This window comes from Enoplosus armatus, chromosome 16 (assembly GCF_043641665.1).
Source record: "Enoplosus armatus isolate fEnoArm2 chromosome 16, fEnoArm2.hap1, whole genome shotgun sequence".
In the NCBI taxonomy this organism is placed as follows: domain Eukaryota; kingdom Metazoa; phylum Chordata; class Actinopteri; order Centrarchiformes; family Enoplosidae; genus Enoplosus; species Enoplosus armatus.
The window spans coordinates 20,333,774-20,346,820 of NC_092195.1; the positions used below are offsets into that span (position 1 = coordinate 20,333,774).

The 13,047-nt window shown below is 43.9% G+C and overlaps 1 protein-coding gene across 1 annotated transcript; it reads right to left on the minus strand.

Annotated features, from left to right (window-relative positions):
• Positions 1 to 2,338: 2,338 nt before the first annotated feature.
• gnb3b (guanine nucleotide binding protein (G protein), beta polypeptide 3b) lies at positions 2,339 to 8,970 on the minus strand. Its single transcript, XM_070921363.1, has 8 exons — positions 8,902 to 8,970; positions 8,113 to 8,258; positions 7,423 to 7,486; positions 6,793 to 6,949; positions 6,584 to 6,650; positions 5,770 to 5,971; positions 4,835 to 5,051; positions 2,339 to 2,445 (listed from the first exon to the last, which is right to left on the minus strand). The coding sequence occupies exons 1-8, from the start codon at positions 8,968 to 8,970 to the stop codon at positions 2,339 to 2,341; spliced, it is 1,029 nt and encodes a 342-aa protein (XP_070777464.1).
• Positions 8,971 to 13,047: the final 4,077 nt, after the last annotated feature.

The following is a 13,047-nucleotide window of genomic DNA, read 5'->3' on the forward strand; positions in this document are numbered from 1 at the left end:
TTAGTATTTCCGTTTCTACTTTCTACTTCCACTTCACCGTATTTCAGAGGGAAATTATACATTTTTACTCCTTGATTGTTACTATTGCTATTATTATTAATATTGTAAATAGCTATATAATTGCTTTAGGCATGAAAACAAACAAAAAACATGATTTTCTGAAGCGGACACTGTTTTTTAATTATGATCCTCTACCGAAAGGTTGAGATTTTACAGTCAAGATGCACTTTTAACAATCTGCAGGTTAGATTTGTCCCCATTAAAGTGAAATAAAAGAACATTTAAATGACACATTCTTTTTAATGGACATTTTACATATTGCATAAATATAAAACATTCTTAAAGATGAATGAACAGAATAAAAAGGATTATTGTGTCTCCTTATCAGGAAGTGCATCGTTACAGTGAACATGTCTGGGCCTTCTGCAGATGCAATGCTTATTTAGGCTGTTTGAGAGGTCTGTTGTTCCCTCCTGTGGAAGAAGGACTCATTCATTTTGTGTGTAAATGATCTGCTGGTGAAGAAAAATCAACCTTAAATTGTCTTATAAATTGTAATTAATTAACTAATTGTTGTATCATCATCGTGCAAGCTACATCTCACTGTAGGTAACCATAGCAACAACACTGATGCCTCAAGCCACAAAACCAGCAGATTTAACCAAAATGAATTACAACAAAGGAGTCGGCAGAGACAATACAGCATTCTGCGCCTCCATTATTTTCATATAACAGGACTTGAGGTCATTTTCTCCTCCCTCTGACAAAAGTTTTACCCGACAACAAAGTATTTTATTAATTCAGTTATCCGTTCAATTATATTGCCTATTTATGTACCAATATAAATCCCTAAATGTTGTTTGGTTGGAAAATACTTGATTCATGTTTTTGGCCTAAAAGATGTCAGATTTATAAAACATATATAATACTGTAAAAATCAGCCTGATAAATATCCATCATATGTGAGATTTTGACATGAACTTCCAGGATGCTGGTGCTGTTTTTTATTCCACTGGACACGATGTTGCATTTAACAGAATAAAATACTAGAAAACATCTCGACGATGAACCGTAAACTGTAAAGGGTTTTGGTGTCCGTCCATTAGAAGGATACAGTTCTGCACAACATTTGCATGTCCTCCCTGCTGTTGTGTGCAGGTGTGAGTCATGCTGCTGATGTGTGTTGACCTTGGTCCTGAAACTTCCCTCCAGACTAATTTGTCCTCCAGAGCTCAAGAGCTGCAGCTGCAGGGGGCAACTTTAAACAGCTCTTTTCTACATGCACATGTAGTGTCATTCCTTCATATCGTATTTAAAATCATTCCCAGCCATTAACACACACAAACACACACACTGACATGGTGTTAATGCAGAATTCTATGTTTATTAGAAAGATTTTCAACAAACATTTCGTCTTTTTACAGAGGAACTGCACAAGTGTAAAAGTACTACAAAATGCAGCTGAACCCAGGGGAGTAAAATAAAGTTGACAGGTCTTTACAGAGTGTTTCACAGGTCAGACCGCCACCCGGCAGCCAGTCTCACAGCCTGCCGGCCCGGCTCCACCTCTCAACCTTCAGTCGTCTGGGTACATCGTGGGATTTTCACGGTGAAACGGGGCAAACGGCAGCAGCCATCTTGGATCAAAGTCTGCTGGTCGTTAGCAGGGGACCCAAGATGGCAGCTCTCCCGTACACATATACTCTGGATATGTGCAGCCACCCCAAAAAGAAAAAACAAAAGACACTGTACATCAACTCTCCATGCTAATGTGTTAAACTATAAAATACAAATAAATGTACATATCAATCTTTCATCTAGATAAGTGCAGGGCTCTTTTACAGGTCAAAGACAATAAAAATAAATCTTATTTATCTAATAAGTCTTATTTTCAATATCCACATGTTCTTTCTTTTTTTTTTTATTGTTAAAAATCTATATGTGTTTAATTGACTCAATTAGAGCTTATTTTCTGCTCGATAATCATTTTGAATAATGTGCTATTTTTTAAAATGTTTTTATGTTTTTCACTGGTTGAATCGTCTCGACAGCAATAAAACTCTCTTGTACGTACAGCGGGATGCATCGTGCTCTGTTTACCTGATGCCATTTATACAACGTGACTCATTCGTGACCTCTCATATTTTGCATACATGAATGAGGAAGAAGTAGAGAGGGAGACAGAAAGAGAGGGAGATCTGCACCAAATATCCTCCATCCTCACTTGTCTCCCAGTTTCTTTTCCTCTCATCCTTTTCCTCCCCCTTTCCTCCTCTTCCTCTCCTCCTCCTCCTCCTCCTCCTCTCCATCTCCTAGTGTTTTCCTCCGCCGGGACGCCTCAGTTCCACAGTTTGAGGAAGCTGTCCCAGGATCCTGTGCAGACGCCCATACCGTCATCGGGGACGCCGGTGCAGCTCACCCTGTTGTCATGGCCGGACAGCACACCTGGAGGAGGAGAGGGGAGGAGACGTGAGGAGGAGAGGAGATGTGAGGAGAGAGGAGAGGTGAGGAGAGAGGAGAGAGGAGATGTGAGGAGAGAGGAGAGGAGACGTGAGGAGGAGAGGAGGAGAGGAGACGTGAGGAGAGAGGAGAGGTGAGGAGAGAGGAGAGAGGAGATGTGAGGAGAGAGGAGAGGAGACGTGAGGAGGAGAGGAGGAGAGGAGACGTGAGGAGGAGAGGAGGAGAGGAGATGTGAGGAGAGAGGAGAGGAGACGTGAGGAGGAGAGGAGATGTGAGGAGAGAGGAGAGGAGACGTGAGGAGGAGAGGAGATGTGAGGAGAGAGGAGAGGTGAGGAGAGAGGAGAGAGGAGAGGAGACGTGAGGAGGAGAGGAGGAGAGGAGACGTGAGGAGAGAGGAGATGTGAGGAGAGAGGAGAGGAGACGTGAGGAGGAGAGGAGGAGAGAGGAGAGGTGAGGAGGAGAGGAGACGTGAGGAGAGAGGAGATGTGAGGAGAGAGGAGGAGAGGTGAGGAGAGAGGAGAGAGGAGATGTGAGGAGAGAGGAGGAGAGGTGAGGAGGAGAGGAGGAGAGGAGAGAGGAGAGAGGAGAGGTGAGGAGGAGAGGAGGAGATGTGAGGAGAGAGGAGACGTGAGGAGAGAGGAGAGGTGAGGAGAGAGGAGAGGTGAGGAGAGAGGAGAGGTGAGGAGGAGAGGAGACGTGAGGAGAGAGGAGAGGAGACGTGAGGAGGAGAGGAGGAGAGGAGACGTGAGGAGAGAGGAGATGTGAGGAGAGAGGAGAGGAGACGTGAGGAGGAGAGGAGGAGAGGAGACGTGAGGAGAGAGGAGATGTGAGGAGAGAGGAGAGGAGACGTGAGGAGGAGAGGAGGAGAGGAGATGTGAGGAGAGAGGAGAGGAGACGTGAGGAGAGAGGAGAGAGGAGAGGTGAGGAGGAGAGGAGGAGAGGAGACGTGAGGAGAGAGGAGATGTGAGGAGAGAGGAGAGGAGACGTGAGGAGGAGAGGAGGAGAGGAGACGTGAGGAGAGAGGAGATGTGAGGAGAGAGGAGAGGAGACGTGAGGAGGAGAGGAGAGAGGAGAGGTGAGGAGAGAGGAGAGAGGAGAGGAGACGTGAGGAGAGAGGAGAGAGGAGACGTGAGGAGAGAGGAGAGAGGAGAGAGGAGAGGTGACGTGAGGAGGAGAGGAGGAGAGAGGAGAGAGGAGAGGAGACGTGAGGAGAGAGGAGAGAGGAGAGGTGAGGAGGAGAGGAGACGTGAGGAGAGAGGAGAGGTGAGGAGGAGAGGAGAGAGGAGAGGAGAGGAAACGTGAGGAGAGAGGAGAGGTGAGGAGGAGAGGACACGTGAGGAGAGAGGAGAGGTGAGGAGAGAGGAGAGAGGAGAGGAGAGGAGGAGAGGAGACGTGAGGAGGAGAGGAGGAGAGGAGAGGTGAGGAGAGAGGAGAGAGGAGAGGTGAGGAGAGAGGAGATGTGAGGAGAGAGGAGAGAGGAGAGGTGAGGAGAGAGGAGGAGAGGAGATGTGAGGAGAGAGGAGAGAGGAGAGGTGAGGAGAGAGGAGAGAGGAGAGGTGAGGAGAGAGGAGATGTGAGGAGAGAGGAGAGAGGAGAGAGGAGGAGAGAGGAGAGAGTATGCAAAATAAAGGAATGAAAGTAAAGGAAAAGAACCAAAAGACAGGAAAGAGAAGGACAGAAAAGGAAGCAGATGAGAGGGAAAAGAACAGGAAGGAAAGAAAAAAGGAAAAGAGAAAAAGGAAAAGAGAAAAAGGAAAAGAGAAAAAGGAAAAGAGAAAAAGGAAAAGAGAAAAAGGAAGAGAGGCGAGGAATGAAATGAAAAGTGAAAGGGAAGGAGAGGAAGAAGAGGAAGGATGGAAATGAAAGAAAGCAACGATAAAGGAGAGACTTTTGTTCTCGTTCCCACTGAGTCGCTGCTCATTTGTGTTTAATAGATTTGAGTAGATTTAAAAATGTGTGAAATGTTAAAAGGACGAAGCAGCTGTTTCCTGTTGGAGGAAGACGTCCTTTTCTTTTTCTAATAATGCAGTTAACATACAGAGCAGCAGCGCCACCTACCTGCAACCACTTTTATTCTATTCATTACACAGTTCATCAAGCCAATTCTTATATTTCAGAAGTCAGGTTCTTTCATTATCGATGGTTTTCTCTCCCTGAGCGATCACATGATCAGAGTTTGTCTCTGTCCTTCCTGACACGAACATTAACCCCCCCCCTCTGAAACCTCTACATCTGGAGCCTCTTCACATCGCTCCTGTTTGTGGGTGTAAATGAAGCTTCGATGAAGGTAGACCTTTAACAGACTGTAGTTCTTTATAAACCATGATAGACTGGTGTTTTATCTTCAAATACAGAATAAATTAAAAACACTCACCAACTTTCTCTCCCTTCAGTGAGTCCCAGATGTGGCAGTTGAAGTCGTCGTAGCCGGCAAAGATAAGGCGGCCTGAGTTGGAGAGAGCCAAAGACGTGACGCCGGCGTTCAGGCTGGTGTCCTGGTAGCCGATCACCTCCTGGTCGGAGCGCAGGTCGTACATCTTGCAGCTGCAGTCGTCGGAGCCTGTGACGATGGTGTTACCGCCGGGGAAGAACTGAGGCAGAAGAAGAAGAAGAAGAAGAAGAAGAAAAGGACAGTTTGTGTTTATATATATGAGTGGTGACGATTTAAATAACGGACTCAGCAGAAGAAAACATCTGTTAAACTTTTGTTATCCTGTCTACTTATACAGAGGCTGCTCTGCACAAACGCTCGTATCTAATGACAAATTATTATGAAAAACAACTTCCTGTATTAGTGTTACCAAAAAAACAAAAGCTGGTTAGTTACAGGCACAGTTATGTAATTATGTTAGAGGGTCACAAAGGTGTGGTACTCAATCATTTACTTCTGTAAAAGTGCAAACGTATTAACATCAAAATATACTGTAAGTACCAGAAGTAAGTACTCATTATGCAGAATAACATTTTCATAATGATATATATTATATTATTGGATTATAATTATTGATAAACTGTTATAAACTGCTGGGTAGCTTAGTCTATAGTTTTGTATTAATACTCTGAATCTGCAACATAAAATGGAAATACTACTTGAGTACAATACTTGAGTAAATGTACTTTAGCACGTCCCAAAGCCAGTGCAAACATTCAGAAAACATCCACATAAGCAATGATAGAAACTAACAAAAAGAATAATTTGCTTGTACTTTGAGATCATACGGAGTTTAGTATAACAAACAAGACAGGTATAAAGGTGTGTGTGTGTGTGTGTGTGTGTGTGTGTGACGGGACGGCGGGTGGGATCCTCACGTTGATGGCGTTGATGTCGCTGGTGTGTCCAGAGAAGGTCTGCTTGCAGGTCCCTTCCCTCAGGTCCCACAGCTTGGCCAGAGAGTCACAGGCTCCAGAGATGAAGGTGTTCATGTCGGGGGAGAGAGCCAGCGACATGCAGTCTCCAATGTGGTTGGTGAAGATGATCTTCTGCTTGCCAGTCTCCAGGTCCCACAGACAGCTGGAGAGCAGAGGAAGAGGAAGAGCGTTATAGATGAAGGAGTGCGCGGAAAAGAAAGAATGAAAGGATCCGGTCTTATTATCACTGGGTCTCATTGGATCGGGTCTGGCCCCTTTGGATCAGGTTTCTTTTTTGTGTGAAAACTGATTCATGGATGCTGGTTTTTGGGAGGTTTTCCTCGATTCCATTTCGTATCTGATCCAAAATTTAAGATCTGTGAAAACCTCTATTTCATGTTTTATGCATTTCAGTGTCATGTTTAGTGACAAGAAACAAAAATGATCACTAAAAAAAACACAAGATTTGATTGGCTGTACGGAAACACGGTCTGTATCTACGAATACTTGAGGGGGGGGGGCGCCGTCGTGAAACCAAAGGACACCACAGGACAAGTGATGGGCTTTAATTAAATTTAATTTAAAGTGTATTGGGAAACAAACTTGTCAGCAGTGAGCCATAGTCAGTGGAGCTGCTTTGGATTAAACATCTGGCCACTTTTCCTCTAGAAACATGACAGTTTGCAGCTGTTTGCAGCTGTTTGCAGCGGCACTGTAGTCCATTTTGCTCACCATGTATTCTAGGCGAAGGCAAAATGATCAATGATAAACTCACCAGGTGGTGTCACCAGAGGCTGTCAGGATCTCAGTGTCGCTGAGGAAACGGCAGCAAGACAGGTAACCTGGGTGGGACGGAGAGAAATAGTTTTATATCCATGTCAATTCACCTTTTTTCACGCTTTTATATGACATAAACTTCATTTTGATGTTTATATTTTCATCCATTCAAGGACGCAAAATGGCGCCGGTGAGTGTCATCCTCACCTGTGTGTGCGTCCAGCTCCCTGAGGGTCTTGGGGCTGGCGGCCTTGATGTTGTACACTGTGCACATGTTATCCAGACCACCGCTGGCCACCAGGTTACCAGAGGGGGCGAAGGCGACACTCATCACCCAGGCTGACTTTAGTGGGACGGCAACCAACTGGGAAGCAGAAATTTAGTTTAGTTTAACAACATATGCTTCACATATGAGGGAATAAACTGCATGTTTTAAGCTGACATTTAAAACCAGTCAGTCTGCCCACCATGATTTCATTCCTGACAAGCTGGAAACGTTAAACCATCACTGGATACTTAACTCACCACTGAAATCCAGACTAATCTAATTATTTGAGGATTAGAGGCAGAATGTTTAATCTAACCCAGCCAATCACAGGCTCCGTTCAACTCCTTTAACTATGAAACTGATTGTCAGGATCGAAGAATCACTAAATAAAACTAGTAAAGAAAGTCTTTTCGCAGGTTTTTCTGTTTCTTAGCTGCAGCGTAGCAAGAACGCTGCCTCACCAGCATGCGACAGTTAATAGTCTAATACATGATAAAATACAATATCATTAGTATAAACATATATATATGTATATATATATAATATAACACAGGGTGTGTGGATCGTACCTTGTTCCCTGTGAAGGTGTCCCAGATGAGAAGCTTGCCATCCTGTGATGCGCTGACCATTTGCCTGTGAGAGAGATGATTCACTGTGTTTGAAGAAGGTGACTCAAAGAATTAATAATAATTCTATAATATATATAATATATATAATAATAATGCCACTGTCGCCTGTTACAGCTCATCATCATCATCATCATCATCTTTTTAAACTCCATACTTGTTGTTGGAGACAAACCTACAAACCTAAACCTAAAAATAATCTGACAGGTGAATAAACACACAGCAGCCATGATAGATTATTACTGAGCTTCCACATTTAAAACTGCCCACGAGGCTGTAGCTATCTGGGCTAGTTGGCTAACCAGTTAGCGTGACCTGCCAACAACCTGAATGCCATTGTAAAAAAAAAAAAGAAGAAGAAGAAACTGTCAAAGCTGAAGGTGCAGCAGAGGAATCGAGGGACCAAAGAACTGTTTCTGCCATCTTGTATAACGGGCCTTTCAACACGTCACAGAAAAGCACAAGTAAATAATAAAGTTAGTGATGGCTGAATTCCATTTAGCTGCCCCAGTTTCAGGATCCTGGTATTGTGCATGCTGTCACACAGTCATGGCCAGCGACATGCATTATATTAAAGGATTTTATAACTGTGATGTGCAGCGGACGACCTCCTGTCCACCTCCTCGTCCTCACCTGGAGTCAGCTGACCAGTGCATGGCATAGATTTTAGCCAGGTGACCCTTGAGGGTCTTCCTGAGCTTCAGCTGGACTCGGCCCACTGCAGTCGCGCTCCCTGCTGCTGCTGTCAGGCTGCCGTCGTTCACAGCCTTGCGGGCCGCCTGGTGGACACACAGGGGATTACATGTTGGGGAGAAAGCGCAGAGAGGAGACACAAGACAAGAGAAAGGAAGGTAGACTCCACTTAGATGGGTTAGCCCCCCCAAATTTACCCCCAACCTGCAGTTTGAAGTAGAGATAATTAATATTATGTTATGCAGGCTCAATCTTTCATCTTTTCACCTGCGTTCAGGTGACCCTGCAGAACAACTTAGCATGCTGCTGTAAGTCATTTAAAGGCGTTAAGTTCAGTGGTACTGCGAGCAAAAGTGATAGAAACAGTACTAGTACTAGTAATAGTAGTACTCTTTTTAGTGATAGCACACAGTAACCTTACTGGTGGTCAGCAGCAGTTGGCAGTAATAGTACTAGTGGTAGTAGTAATAGTATTAGCTAACAAAGCTTATTTTACCTGCTGTCACTGCTCAGTGAGAACCATGTATGTATTTTCCTGTAAACTGAAAGATGAACTGTTTCCGACTTCTTAAACTAAATGAACCCTTTTAAAACCCACTGGTTTATCTGATGATGCGTTCCTACAAAGGCTGTGTTTGGATATACGTGTTTTGTGTAATCGATGCTTCCACAGATTTGAATAACCCTCAACAGGAAGTGCTGTATGTTTCACCCGAGGGAGGTGCTCACCTCAATCTGTGCACGGAGGCCATCGCACTCCTTTTTCAGTGCATCCATTTCAGCTTTCTCAGCTGCCATGGCGACGGTTCCTAGGGGATGTTACTGACGGAAAACGAAAACTGTCACTGCGAAACAGGGAAGAGATAGAAAAGGAGAGGATGGGAATAAAGAGGAGAACGACAGAATAATTAGATTGACCTTGAGGAACAGTTGGTGAGACACAGTGAACTCCTGAAGGAATTTACTGCCTCTGGTGAATAATGTGGTCCCAGTTCGGATGTGAGACCATTGCTGTCAAAATCCTTGTGTTACAGGCTTGATCCTGCATTGCAGTCCAGTCCAGGTACACAAAGATCCACAGAACAGGCTGTGCATCACTCAGTGACCCTGATACCTTGATCTGGAACACTTGGGCTGCTGTTACACCATCAAGTCTAGAGCAAAGATTAGACAAATACCTGAGGTTTTATCCCCCCCTAAACCAAAGTTGTAATACTGTTAGCTCTCGTCCTGGTCCAGCTATGACGTACAGAGTGTGAAGGGCGGGGGAGATGAGGAGGAACAAATACTGTACGTGGAGGAACGAAACAAGGAAAAAAGAAAGGCTGAAAAGAAGATCGCGAGGAAAGAATCAAATGAGGGAAAGAGCTAAAGGAGAGGAGAGAAGAAGGGAGAGAGGTGTGAATAAGTTAGGATGGAAGTGAACTAACTTAGACTTTTGTATCAGTACATTTCTGAAGGAGTTTTAATGTTCAATATAAAAGTTGAAATAAATCCAAATAACAAATCTCCTCTTTATGTTTTATTAACAGACGCTGACGCTTTAATTCAAGTTAAAGTTGCATCAGAATTTTCCTCTTTGTGCTTTGTGATTCTCATTTTGAGAGAAACTCCGGCTCTGTAAAGCATTTTTGTCCATATTTTCTTTTATGATCAGTTTTGTAAAATCAGCTTAACATTTTTCAAACATCACGGCCATGCAACAGAAACCGTGTTTCTAATATCTAACGTATGAAAACATTCGACTCCCGGTATTAAATGTCCTCATTGTCTTTTCTAACTGACTGGTTCCTTTACTGTAATATCATTTTCAGAAGCCCTGCGTGCAGCAGTTCACAGTGTGTGCCTAATACTCTGTAATAGGATACTGACGTCTAATTTAACACCAGCTACCTGCGAGCATGACTCTGCTCATCGCCAAGGAAACTCTTTTAAAAGTAAAAACGCTGCTCCTCCACAAATGAGGAAAACATGAATGAAAATCAATAAAAGACAATTCCAAGAGTATCATTCCATACTGATATTTAGACAAAGACAACAGGCAATGCATGGTGGATAAAACGCAAAACTGAATTCTATATTTTACACAAAATGAACAAGGATAAGTTTATATAATACTATATATGCACACACATATATATATATATATATACTAATTTGCACCAGCAAATATGTGAAGTATGTCAGACCGGGAAAATAAAAACCTTTAGAGATGATGACACGATTAGAAAATTAACCATCAATTAATCGTGAGGATTCGCAGCTTTTTTTTTCTGTTTTCTATCTTTGCACATTTAATACATTTAAGTTTCAAAATGTTCAGTGGGTGAAAGACGCAATCCGCCGATGTCACCTTGACAAATTGTGATAGACTATTTTCTGACTGAACACGGAAACACTGATCCAAAGAATCATCGCAGATGTAAAGTTGTAGCCCTTCATGTGTGTCCTGATCCATTTAACAGTAGACATGAAGGTTTAGGACGTGACCTACGTGCAGCACAGGTAGCAGCTTGAACCTGTGACAGGATGCAGGATGGAGGGTGGAGGATATGGGAGGGGCAGTGGTGGTGGTTGGGGGTTTGCTACAGGGCTTTAAATCCCGGGCAGGAGATCTTATGGGAAGCTTTACCGGTCAAATCTCCTGTCATCCGATTACTGACTGCTCTTTACCTCCGGATCAGAGAGACGGGGGGTGATGTGGACGGTGAAGATGTGGAGGCTCTGTTGTAGTCACACATCAGCAGCTCCTCCTCGACTGTCCCATTCTCTCCCAAAACATAAACGTATCTACTCTCATGTGAAACCATTTTCTAGAGTTAAAAATGATCTGCTAAAGTCAAGAAACATTTTTTGTCCTGGAGAAAGACAAAACCCTACAACCCTCTAATAGCAACCGCAGAAGTGCAGACAAAGAGAGCTGGAAGAGGTTTGGCCTTGTGTGATAGATCAGGCTGCAGCTTACTGCTGCCACACCTGAGGCACCAATCCTCTTTAGCAGCTTCCCTACAATCCAAAGATCACCTTCAGAGGGTTTAAGGAATCATTGCATTGGATGCAGTCTTACACAGGACTGACATTATTCTATCACTCGCAGGAAATCAATGCTTGAAGATGCCTTTAGGAATATTAGGAGTGGAGAAGCCTTCTTGCATGAAAAATGGCTGCTGAATTTTAGTGAATATTAAAGGAAAGCTCGTGCTTCTCCAAAACCACTGCAAATGCACAAACTGCAGCAGCGGCTACATTTCATGGTTTGCAGGCGGCCAGAAGATCCTTAATAATATAATATATAATATATATAATATAAGTTTCCCATCAAAACCCTACGTTGCACATTGAAGCAAAAGTCCAATTCCTGTTTGTCAAATCTCACAAAAGCAAAAAAAATCCACTTCCTTTGATGCAGCATTTCATTCTCCAACAGCAGAGACAGCACCTGAAGACAGAGCAACTACAGAAGCATAAAAGAAGAAACTCACCTTTTCCACTCACAGCGTGGTCCCTTCTCTTCCTTCTGCACCTGTGCAGCTCCTGGTCCCAGACACCTCCGGCTCTGCCTTCCCCTTTCAGCTTTTTTAGATTCCACAATCCCAAAGGTGCACAAATCTGCTGGCTGGCTCCTCCGACGCTCTCCCCCGGCAGACTGATAGCAGCTTACTTGTGAGAAACTCTCTCTTTCTCTGTCCCTTCCTCCACAGTGAAGAACAGATGAGGATTGGAGGGGATGAAGGAGATAAGGGATGAAGGGATAAAGCTCAAAGATGGAAATAGAGAGGGAAGGAGAAGGAGAGAGAGAGAGAGAGACTGGGAGAGGGAGCGTGGCGAGAGGAGGTAGGTAAACCGATTGGAGGGAGAAAATCAGGTTATGAGGTCAAAAGACAAGAGCAGGTGAGGAAATGAAAGAACAAGGCTGGAAGAGAAAGGGAACAGGTGGAGGTGAAATGTGAGAATATGAGACAGGAGGAAAAAGATAGTGGAGGTGCAAAGAAATTACACCTGTAATTAAATATGTGGTGTATTTATATGATTCATGCTATGACCAACACGTTTTAATGAGTTTCAAGTGCAATGAAAGCAAACTAAAGAAACAAATGAGCCGTTTCCCAACAACTTTTAATCCTCTTAAAAAGGCACATTAAATCATTGTCAACCTCTTGTTCACAACTTTTAATTTCTGGTTTGATTTCCAGGACACACGTCCGTCCCCAGCGTCCTGTGAAAACAGAGAGGTGACATTGTACTCTGACTCCTGGCATTGCAGTGCATGTTTTTCAGTCAGGATGCAGGAGCTGGGATGGATAGTCTGGGGCGGAGGTTGACAGGGGTGAATTGGTTTGTCAGAGCTAATGAGCTGAGCCCGGTTAATCAGGGTCTAATGGGATATCCGGGGATGGCCAATCTCGTTAGGGAATTAGAGCAGGTCAGGTAAAATGTGCGTCACACCTGACACACAGCGAAGTCAGGGACGAACAGTGGATCAAGAGTCAAGAGTTTTACCTCAAAATGAGACGTGAACTGTGGCAGCCGCTCTTTTCAACAATCGTTCAAAATTGAAGAGAGAAAGCGGTGCCCTGTGAAGAACCACTGTTTCAACCTTCACAGACCAAATCATCTGCACTCTGGACAGCATTTCTTCTCTCCTTTCTATATGAAACGGTCAAATCAAACACAGACAGGTAGAAACGCCGGAGGTCAGATATATTTGGATGCCCACAGCGAGGCAGGACAGGAGGGAGGTTTCTGGTCGAGACATTACAGGAAGCAGAGCAGGTACTGGTGTTCGATGAGAGATGATCTTGTTTGGTCCGCCCCCTTGGCATCCTGTAATCTGATTTGTGGCTTCAAGGGAGTTTTATTTTTTTCTTCTAGGAA